General features: G+C 47.3%; 1 protein-coding gene across 1 annotated transcript in view; it reads left to right on the top strand.

The window, feature by feature from the left end:
- Positions 1-20459, top strand: part of LOC142453155 (UL16-binding protein 1-like) — a 48871-nt gene extending 28412 nt beyond the window's left edge. Inside the window, exon 4 of the mRNA XM_075554220.1 lies at positions 20269-20459. Within this exon, the coding sequence (XP_075410335.1) occupies positions 20269-20459 (191 nt within the window). The remainder of the gene's footprint in view (positions 1-20268) is intronic.
- Positions 20460-20945: the final 486 nt, after the last annotated feature.

The following is a 20945-nucleotide window of genomic DNA, read 5'->3' as shown; positions in this document are numbered from 1 at the left end:
AGGGTGTGAGCATCAAGACCAGCAGCCCAGGCCACTATGGGTGTGAGGCAACCTGTCTGCCCCTGTCAGACAGAGACCCAGCCTACAGCCACAGGGTGATTCAGACTTACAGGGACACTCTAGGGCAGAGCAGGATGCCACATTCCTGGGTTTCTGAGACAGTAAATCATTCTTGAAGCTAAACCTCCATCTTTCTCCCTTGGAGTGGGTTCGAACTGCTGATACTGTGATTAGCAGACCAACAAATATCCACTACGCCATAGGGACCTACAATCTTCCAGGTGTCTGTGAAGGGAAAAACTATGTGGGAAGACCTGGTGCTGTAGCGCTGACACATTAGGCCAACCAGCCTCTCTGAGGGAGAGAGATGGGGCTTTCTATTCCTTTTGGAAACTCGCTGGGGCAGTTCTACCCCGTGGTATAGGGTCGCGATGAGTCAGCACCGACTTGATGGCAGTGAGTTTGGTTTTGGGGTACCAACCAAGGAGCCACAATGCAGACCCACAGTGGTCATCAGTGAGGCTGTGCTGTTTTCACAGAGGAAAGCTTACCATCTGAAACAGGCCCCCCGGGCATCTGGCCTTGGGGTACTGAAGGGCCAGTTGGTGGAGAGGTGGGTGGGATGGGAGGTGGCACAATGCAAGAGTGAGGGGAGGAAGTGGAGGTTTCTGGGGGTAGCAAAGGCCTGGGCAGAGGGTGGGGCGATTGGCTGAGAAAGCGGGGTGTACACGGCTACAGGCAAGAGCATGTAGGCAGCCAGAAAGGGTTTGTGTGGCAAGGATTCCCGGGGTGGAAAGGTTGGGGGCCTTCTTCTGGGGCTGCCCAGGGAGTCCCGGCTGCTCCACTTCACATTTTCTAGGAGAGGGCGGGGGAGGGAGGCGTCAGCAAAGGGAGCCTACCGTGTAGGGTGGGCAAGGCTGGAGAGGGTGTAGGGTTGGGGTGGGGAGAGAAGGTTGGGGTAAGAGGGAGGAGTGGGGAGCAGGGGGTGGTGTATGTGGGTGGGGTTGGGGAGCAGGGGAGGTGGAAGCGGAGGTGGTGTGGAAGGTCAGGTGAGTTTGGGGAAGAATTGGTGTGTGGTGGGGTGAGAGGGAAAGCGAGGTGGGGGTAGTCGGATAGAGGGCCGGAGGGGTGGAAGAAGAGGTCAGTTTGGACAGTAAGGGTAAGTGGAGAGGGAAGACAGAAGGAGAAGTTGGTTAGGGATAAAAGGTGAGTTTAGCAATCTCAAACCTTTTCCTGTCGGGCCCCTCCCATTGCCCTGATTCTGATTGCCAGAAGCACCACAGGCACCCAGCGGCCCTGGAGGGACTAGGGGTTGTGATGGAGGAGACCTGTCTTGGGGTCAGGGGACTCAGTGTGCTTCCTGATTGGCAGGGCCCAGGCGCAGGCCAGCGGCATCAGCAACAACAGCAGGACAGCAGGGATGAACTGGGTGCCCGGAGGCAGCGCCACGGGAACCTACCACTGCTGCCTCTGAGCAGCAATGGCCACGGTGGCCGGGGCAGCTCCATCAGGCCCGGAGAGGCTCCCGCTGTGGAAAAGTTCCTCCGGGCTGCAGCCGAGGGGCCATCCTGGTAGCTTACTGTCGGAGTCACACTTTCCAAAGTGCCCTCTTCGCCCTTCCTGTCCCCACCCCCTCTTTCTGGCAGCCTTCCTCAGCTCCACTTCCCCTCTCAGATGTGAGTGCTTACAGGGGTGGGGGGTGGGTGGGGGTCCCTGACTCCTCTAGCGTTAAATCCAAGCGATGGCCAAGGACAGCAGTCAACTTCCTCTCAATGATCGGCTGTCCACAAGGAGTCCACACACTTCTGGAACCAGAACCGCCCCCAGGGGGAAAGGGTGAAGCCCCGAGGCAGCGGTGTCCACTACAAAGTGGTCCAGAGGTCAAGGTGGCTTCGGATGGCTTCCCCTTCTAGAGGAGTCCTGGGGGCCCAGCGGTGATGTGCCAGGACAACGACCACACTGGTGTCCAAGGCAAGGCTGCCTATTCCCGTCAGGAGTGACAGTCTCGGAAGCCTACAGCGGCAGTACTGCCCCTTCCTGTCTCTGTGAGGCCGACACCACCCAGTGGCAGAGAGTTCTTGAGTTGAGTGAGTCAAAGTTTAGGAACCCTGGGGAGTAGTGATTCTGAGTTGGACTGTGATTTGCATGGTCGGCAGTTCAAAATCACCAGCCACTCTGAGGGAGGAAGACTGCTTTCTACTCCAGTAAATAGTTACCGTCTCAGAAACCCACCTGGGGTCACCGTGAGTCAGCACTGACTCGATGGTAGCCAGGTTGGTTTTGGTTTGGTTAGGTACCGGGCTGCTCTCTGCAAAGTCTGTGGTTCAAACCCACCAGCTGCTTTGTGGGAGAAGGGTGAGGCTGCCTGTTCCCATGAAGACTGACAGAGTCTGAAACGATCTTAGTGTTGCTCCACTCCCACCCCACCCCCAAACCCACTGTATGCAGGATTATTCCAATCCCTTAGAGCAGCACTTCTCAACCTGTGGGCTGTGACCCCTTTGGGGGTCGAACGACCCTTTCACAGGGGTTGCCCGAGTCATCACAGTAGCAAAATGACAGTGATGAAGTAGCAATGAAAATAATTTTAGGGTTGGGGGTCACCACCACATGAGGAACTGTATGAAAGGGTCACGGCATTAGGAAGGTTGAGAACCACTGCATCAGTGCTATCTGCAGGGGGAGCTGGGCACTCTCTAGGACCCAGATGCTAGGTCTTCTTGTTTCAGGGTCCTGGGGGCTCACCTGGCCCATTCATCCCTTGTACTACTTGTTTCCACACATCACTGATTCTCTTCACTCTTAGGAACCTACGGTTTCATCTCAAATGGCCACAAGCTTTCAAGACCCGTCATACTCCTCATCAGAGTTAGGATGTAGCACATCGCTTTTGTGGATGATAGGCCAATGACGCTGATGCCCCCTCTATTATAGTCATGGATGGATCTGCAGCCCATGTAAGCACATATGTAGAAATAGATTTGATCAAGCATAAATATATTTGTGTTGTCCTGTTCATCTTCCTACTCCTGTTCAGTTTGCAGGTCTATGTATCTCTTCATATATGATTGTTATGACTACTTACTGCAGGATTGGGGTATCTAATAGTTAGGCCTTGTGTCAACTTGCCTGGGCCAGAATTCTCAGTTTGGTAGCCGAAGCCTCTCCCATGAGATGATCACACAACCAGTTCCCTGATAGGAGCTGCTGCGAGTAGCCAAGCAGTTTGGGAAATATTAGAGTGCAGTGTTAGCCCCGTCGTCAATCAGGTCATAAGCCTGGTGCAGTTGGAAGGAAGTTTCCTTAGGGGATGGTTTACTGGATCTGATAGCTGTCTCCTTCAGACTTGAGTTAACAACTCACTACATTGCCTGTCAACCTTGGATTCATTGGACTTTGCAGCCACGCGTCTGACCTTGGATCCCTCCGTCTTTGTCCTGACCAGTTTTCTTGCTTCTGGGTGCATCTTGCCTCCTGGTTCATCAGTTCCAGCAGCCACACGAGTCAGTAAAAACCTCCAGCTTCACACTGGATGCATGGACTTGAGCAGAGCTGGGCTAACCCACTTCTAGAGAGGCACGAGCCACTTTCTTTATACACGTGTATTTCTCTCATGAATATACAAGGGTCACTGCCTTCGCCTCTCTAGCGATTCTAGCCTAACACAGCACCTCAAGTTCTTCTTCTCGTCCCAGTGTGTCCCTTTGCTCTGATCATCTTGTGTTGACCTCCTCCTGTGGTCTAATGATGTCCCCGTTCCCCAGGTTTAGTATATTTCTGCCCTTGTAGTTAGCAATGATCTTGGACCGCATGCTGGGGAGATTGCCTCACCTCATCCAAAGAGATCAGCTTCTATTCTCAGCAGACTCTTGTCCTCAGCAGGCTTCCATGCCCTCCTGGCCCCAGGGGTATCTACCTTGCGTTATTCACTTTCCGTATGCTCTTGTTCTTAGTTTAACTGTCCCTGTCCTCACCCAAAAGAATTTGCCTGGGCAGCAAAGGCAACCTGGCGTCATTGACAAACACAGACCTTCCCTCCACCCACATTTCCCACAGGAATGTGAAGCTCCTCCATCTCAAGCATTCTTCCACTGTCCTTCCCCATACAGTCATGCTGTGTCCAATAACAGACCGCCTTCAGTCTTAGCGGCTCCCAACAGTAGTCATTGACACGGATGCTAACTTAGCTCAGCATTCCATCATTGTGCTGCCAGGTAGACCTTGGCTCTCATTTAAATGAACCAAATACAGACAAGCGTGCTCCTTAGAAGTCAGGCTGTTGGGACTTCACACACTTTTTGGTTTTTGTTTCAACCCATTGTGATTTATTCTCTCTGATAGCTTGCTAGCGTTCAATGACATACCCTCACACAGCTACGAGGCAGCACAGGGTCATAGAGAGACTTAGTCGGCAGTCTGTACTGAAGGCCAAAGTCTCTTGCTTCAGGGGAATAAGAACTAAAAGAAACAAAAAGAACAGTTTCCTAGGCCCCAAGTTCCAGTGGGGAATAATGCAAAAACAGGACAATTTATAGATTATGCCCTTGTGGTGGGCATTAGATGAGATAACTCAATGTTCCCGACCAAAAGGATGACAGAGACTGAACGAAACGGGTCTTTTTACACTCGTAAACGGCTGCTGCCTTGGAAGCTCACAGGGACGGTCAGTCCTGTCAGGGTCATGTGAGCCTGCATCGACGTGACGGCAGTGAGTAGGGTCCAGCTTAAGCAGCCCAAGGACAAAGGAAAGACGAAGCCAATCGTTCACTTTCTACCAACCCACCAATCTCATCCTATGTATCTGGTCGTGCTGATCCTCGAGTTGGTCCAGTAGAGTTGTCATTTCCTTGAGCTGCCACTGGGGTGAGCCTTCTCGTGGTACCTGGTGAGTTTAGTCATTTTTCTGAAATCACTGGCAACTGGAGAGCCCACCTTTCCCGAGCAGAGTCTCTGGTCTGGTTCTGATGCCAGTCTTGTTCTTCAGCGACCTCCAGTGACGATGTGGCTGTACATTTGATGTCCTTTTCTTTTTCTTCTTTTTAAAAACTTTACAAAACATTCCATCCAACATCCGTATCTATTACCGTTTTAAAACCTTCAAATATAAGTGCACATGGATAATAGAATCACAGCCAAACATGACGCCACTTTCAAATGTTCTTCAACCGCTGACCAGGATGACCCATACTAAGTCCGCTGTTCTCGAGTGGACTTTTGGACAAACATGGTCTCTCTGGTCGTGTTGATCCGCCGACAAGCCCTGCGCCTGCCACAGAGGAGGAGCACGACCCGTGGTTCCGTGTGGCACCTGCACCCAGGTCTATGAGCACGGCTGTCTTTGTGATTCTGGGTTGTTTACATGTATGCATGTTTCGTTTGCTTGTTTTTAAATCACTTTATTGGGGGCTCATACAACTCCTATCACAATCCATCCATCCATCCATTGTGTCAAGCACACTTGTACATTTGTTGGCATCATTTCAAAACATTTTCTTTCAACGTGAGCCATGGTATCAGCTCCTCATTTATCCCCTCCCTCCCTACCTCATGAACTCTTGATAATTTATAAGTTATTATTATTTTTTCATGTCTTACACTGACTGGTGTCTCCCTTCACCCACTTTTCTGTCGTCCATTCCCCTGGGAGGAGGTAATAGGTAGATCATTGTGATCAGTTCCTCTTTTCTCCCTCCACCTTCTCCTCCCCTCCTGGTATGGCTACTCTCATTATGGGTCCTGAGGGGTTTTTCTGTCCTGGATTCCCTGTGCTTCCAGCTCTGATCTGTACCCGGGTACATGCTGTGGCCTCGCCCTCAATGAACTCAATTTGAATGCCATGCGCCCTCATCTCCCAGTCCAGGAAAGGACCCCATGGATGGGAAAGAATGGCGTGTGGAAAAGAGGAAGACCCTCAGTGTCATGGCCACAGCGGCTGCAGCCATGGGCTCTGAGATAGCAATGGTTGTGAGGATGACTGGGGACCAGGCAAGTGTCTCATTCTGTTGTCCATCGGGCCGGTAGGCAATAGGGCAGGTATTTGGGTCAAAGACCCAGAGCCCAGATGAGGAACACGGTGCAGGCTCCAGATCTGCAAGAGGCAGGTGTGCCTTGCCAGCAGGTTCAGGTGTACTTTGCCAGCAGGTTCAGGTGTGCTTTGCCAGCAGGTTCAGGTGTACCTTGCCAGCAGATTCAGGTGTACTTTGCCAGTGGGCTCTGCCTATGTTGAAACTCCCTTTCTTTGTGGGGCTGGCAGGGGTGATGCAGAGAGAACATCTGGAGTTGGGAGAAAAACTTCCCTGGGATTGGACTCCTGCCTGGCCAGCATGACTGCTTGGAGTTCCACCCTGGGGGTCCATCAGAATGAAGCTCTTGTTCGCGTGCTGTGACCAAGTCTGTCAAGGTGGGGACAAGTTGTTTGCTCCTTAGGCAAACAGCACAGGACCACCACCTTCCACAGTTCATAGCCCGTGGGAGAAGGCTGACGGCTCAGCCATGGGAGCTTCAGAAGCCATGGCTGGCCTGCCTTTCCGCCTGAGATAAATGGACACTTGCCCCCTGGTCCCTGAGTAAAGCCGCAGAAGGCAGCAGTCTGCAAACTTATCCGTTACTTCATGGTCCCGGGCTCATCCTCCCTTCCAACTGTGAACCACTTGGTTGAGGAGTTGATGCTTCTTAGCGGACTCTCAGAGCATTGTGAGCTGTCTCTGCTGTAAAGCTGTCACGTTTTGCAGGCTGCGTGCAGGGAATGCCCCTCATCAATTCCGGGGCCCTGGAGCGTCTATACTGCAGGGCTCCCCACTCCCTAACATTGGCTATCCTTTTTGTATTTAAGTTTTCTCATTGCTGATCATACCCCTCTCAAACCCATTAGTAATGTCAGACAAAATCTGGTGTCTACACACCCGATCTTACACAATCTGATCTGGATTCTCTGGCCAGGCTGTTGGTCTGGAACAATCCCACCCATCGGTTGCTCACTCATTGGGTGTGCAATCTCTTCTGTGGCTGCCATCATCTAAATGCCAAGATGCCGTGGGCTGTGGGGGGGCTCCTGAAGGGGACAGGTTGGAGACATCTCGGGGTGAGGGAGTCAAGGGGAGGGGCCTTTTCGAGTTTGTGTATTTGGGGGTAGGGGGAGAGGGGAGGTCAGAGTTCATGACCTCTCTCTTGGTTCCATGGTGTGCCCTCCTCTTAAGTTGCTCTTTCATGTGTATATCTCATGCCTTTGTTCTTTTTTCTTTTTGTTTGTTTTTCTGTTAGGGATCCAGCAGATTTTCCTTTCTACCCGAGTGCTACCCCACCCCCAGCAGGTGGCAGCATCCCACTTCCAATGAAAGAATTTGTGGCCTCCTTAGAGTTGATCTATAGAGCACAGAATCCAATTTTAATCCTAACAGATGATTTCCAGGTTATTGAAACAACTGGGTTTGAAAATCTACTGGCAAAGAGGAATGATGCATCATTGAGTGTGTGTTTTTTCCCCCAAGTGCCCCTTGACAGTGGTGACAGTCAAGAGAGAGCTTGGCAGTTACCTTCATTTACTCGATGCACTGGAGGGAGGATAAGCCAACGCACCTGATTTTACCACAAGAAACTGGGGACTTTTTCAGAATAAAAAATGTGCTGGGAAAACTCGGCTTATACTCGAGGACATGGGTGATCCATTAATAGGCAGGTGTTATCATTGACAGGTATGAAGGTACTGCTGTCATTTTACTGTGTGTGTGTGGGGGGGTGTGTGTGTGAATGTGCAGGGCTGCTGTTTTCACATAATGTTCTGTACAGAGATAATTTTGATTGTGGGCATTCTTGTCATTTTCCTTATTGATGATGTTTTAATGTTTACCACATCGTCATGATTGTTTTATTTTCTATGAGGTTTCTTGATTTTCCTTGAGACTGACCTGCATTTTTTAAATTAAAATATCATTTTATTGGGAGCTCTTACAGCTCTTATAACAATCCATGCATTGATTATATCAAGCATATTTGTACATATGCTGGCATAATTATTTTCTAGACATTTATTTTCTATTGAGCCCTTGGTATCTGCTCCCTATTTCCCTCCCCACCCACCTTCGTGACACCTTGATAAATGATAAATAATTATTAGTTTCATATTTTACACTGACTTCTGTCTCTCCTCCCCCACAGTTTCTGTTGTTTGTCCCTCTGGGTGGGGTGGTGGTGGTGGTTTTGTGTTGATCATTGGGATGGGTTCCCCCTTCCTCTCCTACTTTCTCCCTGCCCTCCTGGTATTGCTACTCCCATTTCTGTTCCTGGATTCTGTGTGACCTGAATTTTAATGAATTTCATTCCAAGTTTAAAACAGTCTCTTCTGTTTTGCAATCTACTTGACTTCCTCCCCATCAGAAAGTTCTATAACGACATTAATCCTCTCTTTACATTGCAATTGTCTTTATTACAAATTGTTATTTTTATTATAATTAGTTTCAACGATCTTTATTACAAATTGTTATCAATGGAAAGGAAACTCCAGTTTCAATGATGAGCTGCTTAGAGCAGATCTCATCCAGGAAGTGATTATATCATAGCAAGTTTCATCATGAGCAGTAATTATGTAAGTGCCAAGCCACTGAGAATCATGGTCCCTCCGGTCGACATACAACGTCAGCCATCACAGAAGGGCTTGGAAAGAATTGATCTTCATGGAAGGTGCCTTTGACTATTGATCCATCCCATGGTGCTCAGGGCAGGGGTCATATCTGTCATACTTTAGATATGTCTCTGTGTGATGTTGCTTTGGTTTACTATTTTCTTGGAGGGAATCCCTTTCAAGAATATCCATTTAGATGTCGGACAGTGTAAGATATGGCAAAATAATAATAATTTATAAATTATCAAGGGTTCATGAGGGAGGGGGAACAGGGAGGGAGCTGATACCAAGGGCTCAAGTAGAAATCAAATGTTTTGAGAATGATGATGGCAACAGATGTACGAACATGCTTGACACAATGGATTGATGGATGGATTGTGATAAGAGTTGTACGAGCCCCCAATAAATTGATTAAAAAAAAGATACAGAAATAAAAGAATCTCCACTCTACTCCTCCTTCTGTGACACACCTCACTCCATGGGCCACAAAGCCAATGCAAACCATCCTGACAATGTACATTCAGGCATTACCGAAATCATCACAGGGCAAGCATTGAAACACGCATCTCACTTTGAGATGAAGTCAGGCCAAATTTCATCTAGCTCCCATAATTTCTAACATCGAAGGATTGAAGAGAGTGGCATTTTGTATCCAGCCAGCCCCCACCCCCCAAAACACAAACACCAATTTTGCTCAGAGCCATTACCCCACTAATCTAAACTACCGTATATACTCGAATATAAGCCAACCCAAGTATAAGCTGAGGTACCTAATTATTACCTGGGAAACCAGAAAAACTGATTGACTCGAGTATAAGCCTAGGGTGGAAAATGCAGAAGCTATTGGTGAGTTTCAATAATCAAAACAAATGAAAATAAAATTACTAAAAATTGAGACATCAGTGGGGTAATGTATTTAAATATTTACTTTAACTAAAATATATAAATAAAAGGACGACAAGTCATTTAACATTAGTAAACCAGGACAGTAAGTGGAAATAGGTTCAACAAAAAACAATAAGTTATCAACAATGATACCTTAAGAGTACTATTCCCTGAGCTCAATCAGCAACCAAGCTAAAATGTAGAGTTAAAATCCTTCAAAACTGGATTCCTCATCATCATTGTATCCCAATGCAGAGCTTCAGCTGGTGTGAGGTCATCATAGACGCGGTCCTCACTGAGATCGCCATCATCACCATCACTGCTGTCATTTTCATACAAAGCGCAGTCTTCACTGCCATCCATAGCATTACTAATACTACATTTCTGGAAGGCACGTCACACCACGTCTTCTGGAATGTCTTCCCATGCATCTCGAACCCACTTTGCTATTAACTCTATGTCAGGCTTCATGAGATTTCCTCCTTTTGGTTAGTCAGGCTTGACCAGATTACATTCATTCATGCCACAGACTTCGCACACGGTCTTTAAAAGGCTTATTCAAAGATACATCCAGAGACTGCAGTACAGATGTAAGCCTATCTGGAATAACGGCTAAAGTAACTTTACTAGATTTTGCCAATTTTTTTATGTCATCCGATAGGTGGGCTCTGAACAAATCCCAAACAAGTAACAATGGCTTTTTCTTTAAGGCTGCTCCTGGTCCTCGGTTCCAAATTTCTTCCAACCATTTTTTTTGTTCCATCTTCATCCATCCAGTCTTTAATGTGCATGCACAGTAATTCTTGGTGGGAAATTGATCTTTTTAGGCAAAGTCTTTCTTTTAAAAATAATGACAGGACACGGCTTAGTTCCATTAGCCAAACATGATAGAACAACTGTACAGTGTTTTTTTCATTTCCTGTGGTTTTGAGAAAAATGTTTTTTTTCTCCTAAACTTGCCACAGTTCCGTTGCTTGGAAGATCAAAAGTCATGGCAGTTTCATCCGTATTACCAATATTTGCCGGGTCATAATTATAACTCCTTCTTTGTTTTATAATAAATGACTGGAATGACATAATATTTTCTTCAAGGTCTTGTGGCAATTTCTGGGAAATCTTTGTTCTTTGTCTCAAACATAGTAGGCCAAACCTATTCATGAAGTGGGTACACCATCCTACTGATGCAGCAAATTTTTCAATGCCTGGTGCTTTATATTCGTCATCCTTAGTCATTTGTAGAGCATGTATGCGAATCCCATGTGTGATCTACAAATGCTCTAACCATTTAGACGACACTCCATAACCCATTTATGCAATTCACTCTCTTAATTATTACTATGTCTTGTTCCACATATCTCTTCCACTTCTAATGTGACCCCTCTCATAGTACCTGGTTGAGCTAGCTGGGTACCTTCTAGTTTTTCTGGTCTCAGGGTTATAGAAATTGATGTGGTCCATTGACCCACTGAACAAATTGTTTCCCTAAGTCTTTATTTAAAAAAAAATCACTTTTCTTTCCTTTGTACAGGAGAAACCAATCATCGTACCCTGGATGGTTGTTCATGCTTGGAAGACCCATGTTTTTGCTCACCAGTGTGTTATGTAGAATCATACCTTTGTGAACTATGTTAAACCAATTGACTTTGGTGTCCCCTGAGACTGGCCCAGGCTCATTCCTTCAAGGTATTTGGCTCTGCCTAATAAATTTTCATATCTTTGCCTGGTGTATATGCTGCCGCATTCGTGGCTATATTTGTAGCAAAGGTAAGTAAATATCCAAGTACAAAGATCTTCTGTCAAACTCTCTCTCTCTCTCTCTCTCTCTGTCTCCCACCCACACCCATCCAACTGGTGTGGCTATACAGGCATCTACTCATAGATCATCTTTATTGCGAGATTGTGTATATAGCAGTATTGAGGTGGTTGTAGTATTTACAATCCTACAAGCTTATGAGGGTTCCAGTCTCTTCATACTCTTGCCAATATTTTAAAAAATCTTTGCTGCTAATGATGGGATGAGATGCTAGATCATTGTTCTTTAGATGGGCACTTCCACTGGCTAATGATCACGAGAATTATCTTATGCATTTGTTGGACACCTGAATCTTTTCTTTGGTGAAGTGTCTGTCCATGTTTTTGTTCATTTTAATATTGGATTATTGGTCCCTTTCTTGTTGACGTGCCATTCTTTTGCTTTTAATCTTTCTGGGCCTTAACATTTTCTTTGTGTCTTTTGAAAACCATGTATATTGTTGGATTAAAACCATGAAATGAGATTTTTTTGTTTTTAATTTGTGAGTTGCATGTATTCCCTTGATGGCTGTTATTTCATTGTTAGGACCTATTTCTGCTTTCCTACCTTCCTGCTGTGTTCTCTTTTTGTGACTACTGGTATGGAGACAGCCTCTCATATCTTTGACTTCATAAAGGGAAAGAGCATGGAACTTAAGATCATCCCAAGGCCATTTCCTATGACCCCCAAATTCCAACTGACTGTTATGGGGTCAACTCTGAAGCATGGCCACCCTGTAGGTTAGGGTAGCACCGACTCTCCCAGTTTCCAAGACCCTAACTCTTTGTGGGAGTAGAAAGGCCTGTCTTCCTCCCGATTCCTATTAGGAGGAGGTTCAATATGCCTCACCCTCCAACTTTACTTATCAAATCTGACAACATTCATCCCTCCCACGGCATTCTCTACTTCTCTGCTGGGTTTGACGGTGCTTTTCAATGGCATCACAGAATTCAGGATATTCGCCCACATGGGGTGTATAAAAGAAGTTAACAGGTTACAAATCAGGGTCAGAAATGTTCCGTATTTAGTTCTTTGGTCAGGACAGCGACTTCTCAACTATGCCCAAAGGCGTTTATCTCTCTGGTCCTAAGCCTCTCAGGTACATGGACCCTTGGCCTCTGCTGGACATGGGAGCTGTTAGAAAGTTCTTTTGGCGATCCCGATAAATGCCCAAAGGCACTCCACTCTGCGAGTAAGGCTCAGCCCAACGCACTCAGTTCTAGCTGGATCAGCACCCCGAGCTCCCCGAGCAAAAGCCCAGGAGGAACTTCACTCTGCACACAAGCAGCTCCTACTCCAAGGCACTCAACTTTCTTACTCTGTGGGCCGTGAAGTCCACCATTCTCTCTTAGCTCTCGGCAATGCGTCCTCCGCTGTTGTCACTTCTCTGGTGTCTCCATGTCACAGCTCTCTCTGTCTTTAGATGTAGGAAGGTCTTGGGGTCCAAAGAATGAGCTCCACTCTTGGCTCTTCTGTCTGGATGGTAGTGAGATCCTCAACAAGATGGACTGACACAGTGACCGCAGCAGTGGGTTCAACCAACCGTTGTGAGAATGGCACAGGACTGGGCAGTGTATCATTCTGGTGCACATAGGACTGACTCGCTGGCACCTAACAACAACAACAACAACAACCAACAGGCAGCCCCTCCACTTCCCTTTCACAGATGCCTCATTTTAAAAATATATGATTAATGGGAGTTAATACATATATCATTCCATAGCTCAGTCACAGCCGATGGCTCATTTTAAACCTAGCTGGATGGCAACATTGGCCACTTCCCATGTTCAAGTTCCATCCACCCTATTTGCATGGTCGCACCACTCTTGAGTGCATATACCTTATTGACATTAGCCAGTAGCCAAGCCGTTTTCTTGACCACAAACTCCTAACATTTGCATAGTCTGAGCCAGTTATTTGGTAGGAGCTGCAAAATGATGGCTACAATAGTCATCCAAAGTAGTTCCCAGCAATATTGGCTTTGATTGATTTTCTCTTTCATTCTTGCTGCCTATTGACTATACTGATTCTTTCCCCCTGATGGCTTAGAAGCTATAGCTTACATGTGGGATATTTTAAAAGTTCATGAAAAAACAGAATGAAAAGATAATGGAATGAACTTTTAAAAACTCCCACATGTTTTTTTCCTTCCTGATGATCATCCTTAATCTATGATCTACAAAAATCTTTGTTTAATATAGCATTTTTATTTTCTCAATAAAAATTATGTCCATTATTTCATCGGCCTCCTGAATGTCACCCTATCCCAATTTCCTTAAAGTGTTAAAAACTTTATTTCTGGGTTAGTTATAGATTTTCTTTCCTTCAATCTTGTCCCCCTTTTGGAAAGTATTCGATGACCCCCCCCCCCCATTTATTTCTCCTGTCCCACGCTCTGGGTTGTGAATCTCTTGCTATTGGAGTGCCTCCCCGACCCAAATATTTTTCATCCTGGGTCTATGTAGGGCAAATCTTCAGGTGTATGTTCAGAAAACATTTTTTTGTGTGTAACTGGTTTTTTTTTAATTGTGGCTAATATATACAAGAAGACATTCTCTAATACAACAACTTCTACTTGTATAAATCAGTGCCTTTGATTATACTCTTCATGTTGTTCAACCCTTACTGATATCCTCTTCCACATGGTTCCACCGCCACCAGCATAAACTCAATGCCCCTCTAGCAAAAACTCTTCCTCCTTCACCCATGGTAACCATTGGTCAAGTTTGGTTTCTTTGTTTATAGTAGTTTTCTTGGTATATTATTCACCTAGCATACACTTCCATCGTTAAACAACCTTTTAAAAGAGTAGTATATACATCATCGCAATCAGTTCTAATGCTGCCTCCTGCCAAAAAAAGAATTTCTTTTTAACACATTATGATAGGCAGATGTTCAAAGATGTGTCCTGAGATGTTTATCTTTTGCTTCTCTGAACACTTATCTAGGCTCTGCTGTGAAGGGGCTTTACAAACATAAGCAACGCTACTACTGGCTGATGGCTTTCTCTCTGGTGATCAGAATGTGCCGGAGAGTTCACACTGCTAAGTTCTCTGCCTCCACCTGCGAGCTGCGCTACCTGTGGGCCAGGCCAGCCTGTGGATCATGTCGCTAGAGCTTGAGGCTCCTTTGAGATCTGCTTCGCCATGCTGCTGGTATGGTGCATACATCACTGGAGCTGGTGGATCTTGTCTCCTTTCATTGGTTGCTTGCATTAAATATCCCATCCAGGCCTGCTTCACTAAGCTCCCGAGCTACTGACTGCTAGTGACCGACCCTACTGATTACTGCTTGCCTTGCCCCAAGTAGGACTCTGCTGTCTGCTCCCTTGACCTTGACCTGGCAACCCAAGCGAGTCGAAGGACTTCCAGTATATTAACTGTCCCACAGAAGTGAGTTGAAGTGAATCCTCTGTACTGCTGTGTGGACTAATTAACTATTCTATTCCTGCTTGCTGTATAAACCTATCTTCTTATATGTATATATAAAACCATAAGTGCCCTGGTTTCACTTCTCTGGAGAACCCTGCTGCCCAATACACCATGAAAAGCAGAGAGCTTTCTCCAGCTGGAGGCAAGGAGCAGCAGCAGAAGTCAGAGAAGGATCTGATGCGCCAGGAGCCGCAAGAGCAGGCTGAGTGAGACTTCTAGAAGGTCAGCAGGGTCCCCAATGGGCCTCAGTCCTACAGCCGCAGCAATTGGGTTTCTCTCTGTATACCGTCATATTGGGCTTTCAGGGAACGCCCACAAGGCAAACTAGGCTTCCATCTCACAACAGCTACATGGTGGTTTAGTGTCCTTTGCATTCTCCTTCGGTGAAGCAGCATTCCCTTTCATTGTGTCCCTGTGGTTTCCACTGGAAAGGAACATGGTTTGAGTCTCGCGGAGGCCCGCGCTGCCATTCTGACGTGGTGCATATTGAACAGTGCAGATGGGTCACAGAGATGGAAACACCATCTTCTCAAGCGTGTCGACCTAGGTGGAAGATAGATTGACAAACGATACCTTCAGATTCTGATATGTTTGTACACGAAAGGTTTCTATGATTTAGCAGCAGACCTTTTAGAGTTATCCTGATAGTATCAAGCAAACAAGAATGAGGAGCAGATGCCTGTTATTACTTTGGCCACGAACTGTCTTCCCAAAATGAGACTCACTACCACAGGTCGATGTTAACCCAGCAGAACTGCCTCTGTGCATTTCTGAAAGTGTAGCTCTTACTGGAATAGAAAGTTCTCCCAGGAGAGGCAGGTGGTTTCAAACTGCAGACCTGGAGGATTGAAGCCCAATGTATAATCACTATGCTGCCAGGGATCCTCATGAATCCCTGGTGGGATCATCACGTTGATGCTGACTCATAATGACCCTATAGGATGAGGGAGAATCGCCCCTGTGAATTTCAGAGACAGTAACTCTGCAGGTGTAGAAAGCCCTGTCTTTATCTTGCTGAGTGGCTAGTGGCTTCCAACAGCTAAGCTTTTGGATCTCAGAGTGTCATCTTACTAACAGGACATTTCCACAGAGACCCACATTCCTAAGCAATGCTATTTTCAGGTAGGAGGGGAAATACAACCCTGGATTTTTCAATGAGCACATTTTCCACCTAGAGACAAAACGAATGCTGGAATTCAATTGCGTTCCTTTTCATTCACCATGATTTACCTAGTCCGTAAATCTTGTAAAGCTAGTCCACACAATCCTAGATGTACCATAATTATGAGAGACCGGTTAATAAAATATCCAATCCTTTTTAGTCATTACTTGGTGTCACAGTCAGGTAAGCACTGGACTGCTAACCACAAGGTCGGTGGTTCAAAACCACCAGCTGTTCCTTGGGAGAAAGATGGGGCTGTCTGCTCGTGTAAAGATTTACAGCCTCTGGACTCCCTATAGGGTGGCTGTGAGTTGGAATTGACTCTATAGTGTGCCGGGAACACTTTGATTAATTCTAGGCTTTAAAAATATGTAGTCACAGGTTAGAGCAAACAAATGAATCAAATACTAAGTACTTTTATGACTCCAACAGAAGCGTAATAAAGCACATTGTTTTTCATAATGTCCCTTCCTGGTGTGAATTATAGCAGGTCTGCTTTGGAGAAGAAATCATTGATTTAAAATTGAGCATGCAAAATGGCCACCTAAGAGCACTGTCACCAAGTCAGGATGGCCCCTTTAAGAGTGCAAGTGAGCGCATTCCCAGAGCCACCTCCGGGGATGGCTAGACACTGGCCTCCGAGGAGAGCATTTTTCTGCCTAGGAACTGCATAATCGACTGTTCAGCTCGAGCGCGCAGACACCACGTGACCTAGCAACAGCCGAGCCAGAAAACCAGGAAACGGTTCTGCTGGAAAGAAAATCATTTCCAATCTTCTTTTGGAGAGCACTTCTGCTGCGAGCCCTCTTCTCCTCCGCAAAGTAGCGCCCAAGCCCGCAGAGCCACGGTGCCGGACCTCTGCAACCGTGGTCGACATTTGGAAGCAGAGCAAATGCACGTTCCTCTTTTGACCGCAGATGCACAGGGACGTGATGCGTTTCACAGGCAGCACGTGCCATCTATTTCAGATGACCTCTGGGCAAGTCCTCACACAATAAGTTTTCTGTTTTACATTTTCCCCCCTAACTTATTTGTGTATGGTAAGACATTCTCTCTCTCTCCCCCCCGCCCCAGATATTGGAGGTTTAAGGGGAAGGGCTCCTGGCTGATGGGTGGCAGCATCCATTTTCATGCATGCCAAAGGATTCTCCCCCACCCCCCCCCACCCCCCCGCTACACACACACCCCTGTCATTACACCTCACATCTGCTTGATTTCTGCCTATGGGGGCATTCTTGCTCGGGGGACAGAGGACGGAACCTGAGACCCAACTGCAGGGATTATGTGTTGAGAGTCCTGTGTCTACCATAAAAAATTAAATTCTAGAACCCACTGTGGTGGCCGGGTCACACTTTCTCAGAAGACTCAGGTGGAGTTTCTTTGGATTTTTCATGTTTCTGCTGGTCCCAGGCACTGCTTGGCTTGTGACCACAGAACCCCAGTCTCTGCCTCTTCTGTGTCTCCTCTCCTCATCAGGATACCAGTCGGGTTGGATGCCCGCTCCAGGGCAACGTCATGGTAGCTAATGACATCTGTAAAGATGCTCCTTCTAAAGAGGCACTGGTGAAGTTGAAGGCACATTGACTCATAGTAGCCCCTTGTGCTGACGTCAGAGGGGAATGTGGGGAACTAGACTCAGACTTTTCCGGGAACACCTGAGCATGGTGACCCTTGGCACCAGCCAGGGACTCCCGGGTCACAAGGGACCCTGGAAGATGTTTCACTGTGAACTCTGTGCAATATGGGAAGTACACTAGGGAGAAGATAGACCAGGTGACATTTCCTGATGTTCTGCGGATTCTTCTCTCTCTCTCTCTCTCTCTCTCTCTCTCTCTCTCTCTCTCTCTCTCTCTCTCTCTCTCTCCATGCTATTCGGAGGGACTGATTCCTAGAGGATTGCTTGGTACACTAGAGGATCAGCGAAAAAGAATGAGAGATCCTTAACAAGGTGGACTGATACAGTGACTGCAACCGTGGGCTCAAATATACGTATTTACGCATCTATGTATTGACAAATATACATAGTTACTACTGCGAGGCTGGTGCAGAACAGGCAAAATTTTGTTGTGTTATAATATGGAGTTTGTACGACGCAGAGTGGATTTGATGACACCTCAAAACAACAACAACAAAATCAGTATAATAATCACTCCAACATCAAAACCTTTTGATCTGATGCTGCTAAGACCCAAATCATCACAACTGGATGGACAGGTAGCATCATGATAAATGCAGGAAAGACTGAGACCCTGCATGAGACCATTCAAAGTGTTGAAAAGCAAGGAGGTTGTTTGGAGGACTAAGATGTGCCTGACCCAAGCCATGGAACATTTCAGTAGCCTTGGATGCAGGTCAAAGTTGAACACTGAATACAAAGAGAGAAGAATGGATGCATTTGAACTCTGGTGTTGGCTAAGGATATTGTAAGTACCCCGGACTGCCAAAAGAACAAACATCTATCTCAGAAGAACATAGGTAAGATTTCAACTTAGCGATGTTGGACATGTCAGGAGACACCATGCTTGGTATAGACTGGGTGGGATTCTGTGCTTCTGTGTGGAGGTCGCTCTGTGTTGCAACCTACTCAATAACACCTAACCACCACCACCACCTCCACCACCTCCACCACCACCTCCACCACCACCACCACCATCACCTCCACCATCTTCACCACCACCACCACCTCCACCACCACCACCTCCACCACCACCTCCACCACCTCCACCTCTACCACCTCCACCACCACCTCCACCTCCACCACCAGCTCCACCTCCACTTCCACCACCTCCACCACCTCCACTTCCACCACCTCCACCACCACCTCCACCACCACCTCCACCACCACCTCCACCACCACCTCCACCACCTCTACCACCACCTCCACCACCACCTCCACCACCACTATAGCATCTTCTTCCAACACTGGGAGCGGGGGGTGGCGGGGGGGTGGGGAGTGGGCGGGGAGACTGCGGTAAGAGAGTGCCTGCAGTAGAAGGGGTGTGGTACCTGGCTTGTGACAGGAGCTTAGGATGTTTTATGTCGTTGTTGCAAGGCAGCCAAAGACCTGGTGCTACACTCAACCCATCTCCTTGGCGAGTCACGTCACTCCCTTGGATCTTGATTTCTGGGTTGCTAAGTTGGAGGAGTGGTTTGAAATGAGTGGTCACACTGTCAGGGGAACAGTCTGAGGCCGTTGGTTGACAAGTGTGCCGTCGAGTTGAGCCGGACTCACAGTGACCCGATACCAGGTCCCTGAGGCTGCAAATCTTTACAGGAGCAGAAAGCCTCATTTTTCTCCCCAGGAGCCTCTAGTGCAGAGGTTTTCAACCTGTGGGTAGCAGCCACCCCTTTGGGGGTTGAACGACTCTTTCACAGGGGTCGCCCGGTTCAAAAAAGTAGCAAAATGACAGTTACAAAATAGCAACAAAAATAATTTTATGGTTGGGGGTCACCACAATATGAGGAACTATATTGAGGTGTCGTTGCATTAGGAAGGTTGAGAACCACTGCTCTAGTGGGTTTGAACAGCTGCCTTTATGATTAATGGACTAATGCTTAGGCCACAGGGCCACTAGGGCTCTGTATGTGAAGCACAGGAAGATGTTGTTTACCCAGCAATTTACCGTCCACAGGTGGGAGAGTCTGGCTCCCAAGGATTTGGATCCCTCAATCAGTGATTTAAAAAACCCGCAAAACATCCTACCAAGAGCCCTTGCGGTGTCATAGTTACGTAATGAGTAACAGTCGCAGGAAGCCCACAGAAGCAGTTCTACTGTGTTGTACAGGGTGAGTTTGGCTCTTTGTTTTTTTGTATCAATAACCAACTGACTGCCCTTGACTCGGTTCTGTCTCCTAATGACACTGGAGGACAGACTGGAGCTGCTCCCCAGGGCTCTTTTGGGGAGCAGCCGGCCTCCTCACCCCCGTGCCCCCTGCCCTCCCAGATCTCCAGAGGTCCTTAAAGGGATACGGGTGAGGAATCTACCCTTGGGAAGCACTTGCAACGCAGGCCTGTGGTTGCAAAAATTGACACCAACAGCAGAGGGCACTCAGGTAAAGGCGGTCTTCATTGCTGCTCCGGCTCTTCAGTGGACTCCCACCTGTGGGGATCCCCGTGCTGGGATTCTCCATACAACTGAACCAGGCATGTCAGGGTCGTCTTCACGATTGTGAAGGTCGCTGGCTTGGGTAGGGGTCAGTCTTCGTTAGGGGGCTGAGGGAAAGTGTGTGAGCCCTCATCTTCAGCGAAGACCAAATGACACCTGGCTTCCCATGTCCAGCTGTCCTGACGTGCGTGCTGTTATACTCTGACATTAGTATATTCAACAAACAGCCGCAGCGGCACCCGATTCTCTTGCTGTGGATTCCTTGGCTCCTGGAGGTGCCTTTGGGCGCTCGTGTTTGGTGAAGGAGAGGAAGAAAGCTGGAGTAGTCACAGTGGCGGCCTTACAGGCCTCAGGAGACTTCGGTGGGATGCCGCCTGGGACTGACGACGACGACGAGCCTTGCCAGCAGCACACTGGTGGTGACATCACCCCCTGGCCAAACCTGGGCGCCAAGAAGTGCCTGTGAGCGCTGTCGTGTGCATCAGAGGCAACTAGAGGGACCAGTTCGTGGAAATGATAGGAATCAATTGAGCTATTTTCAGAGAAGATGCTCCCTGAAAATCAGAGAAACACAAGCGCCTTCATATCAATTGAGCTTCGTTACCGTTCCATGACTTTAATGTTATCTTCCAATCAATGTGATTGGAATTGTGGGAGAATTCCAATTATGGGAGAAGGTTCACATTTGGGTTATATACTTCTCTTTCTTTTTTTTTTAACCAGTTAACAATTTCAAGAGCGCAGATAAAGATCTTTAGGCAAACGACCCTCTATAAAACCAGGAGCTGCCCTGCAGTTCACTCCCAATGAAAATCTAGGCAAATGAAGTCTGTCCTAGGTAACAAGAAGTTTCCATCACCTTCTGGGGTGCAAATGTGACTTGGGCTTGATATGCCCTCCTCTTTCATTTCAACTCTGGCTATCCCCCCGCCACCCCACCCCCCCCACCAGC

This window comes from Tenrec ecaudatus, chromosome 7, assembly GCF_050624435.1.
Source record: "Tenrec ecaudatus isolate mTenEca1 chromosome 7, mTenEca1.hap1, whole genome shotgun sequence".
Classification (NCBI taxonomy): domain Eukaryota; kingdom Metazoa; phylum Chordata; class Mammalia; order Afrosoricida; family Tenrecidae; genus Tenrec; species Tenrec ecaudatus.
This window is presented reverse-complemented; position numbering and strand designations above follow the sequence as displayed.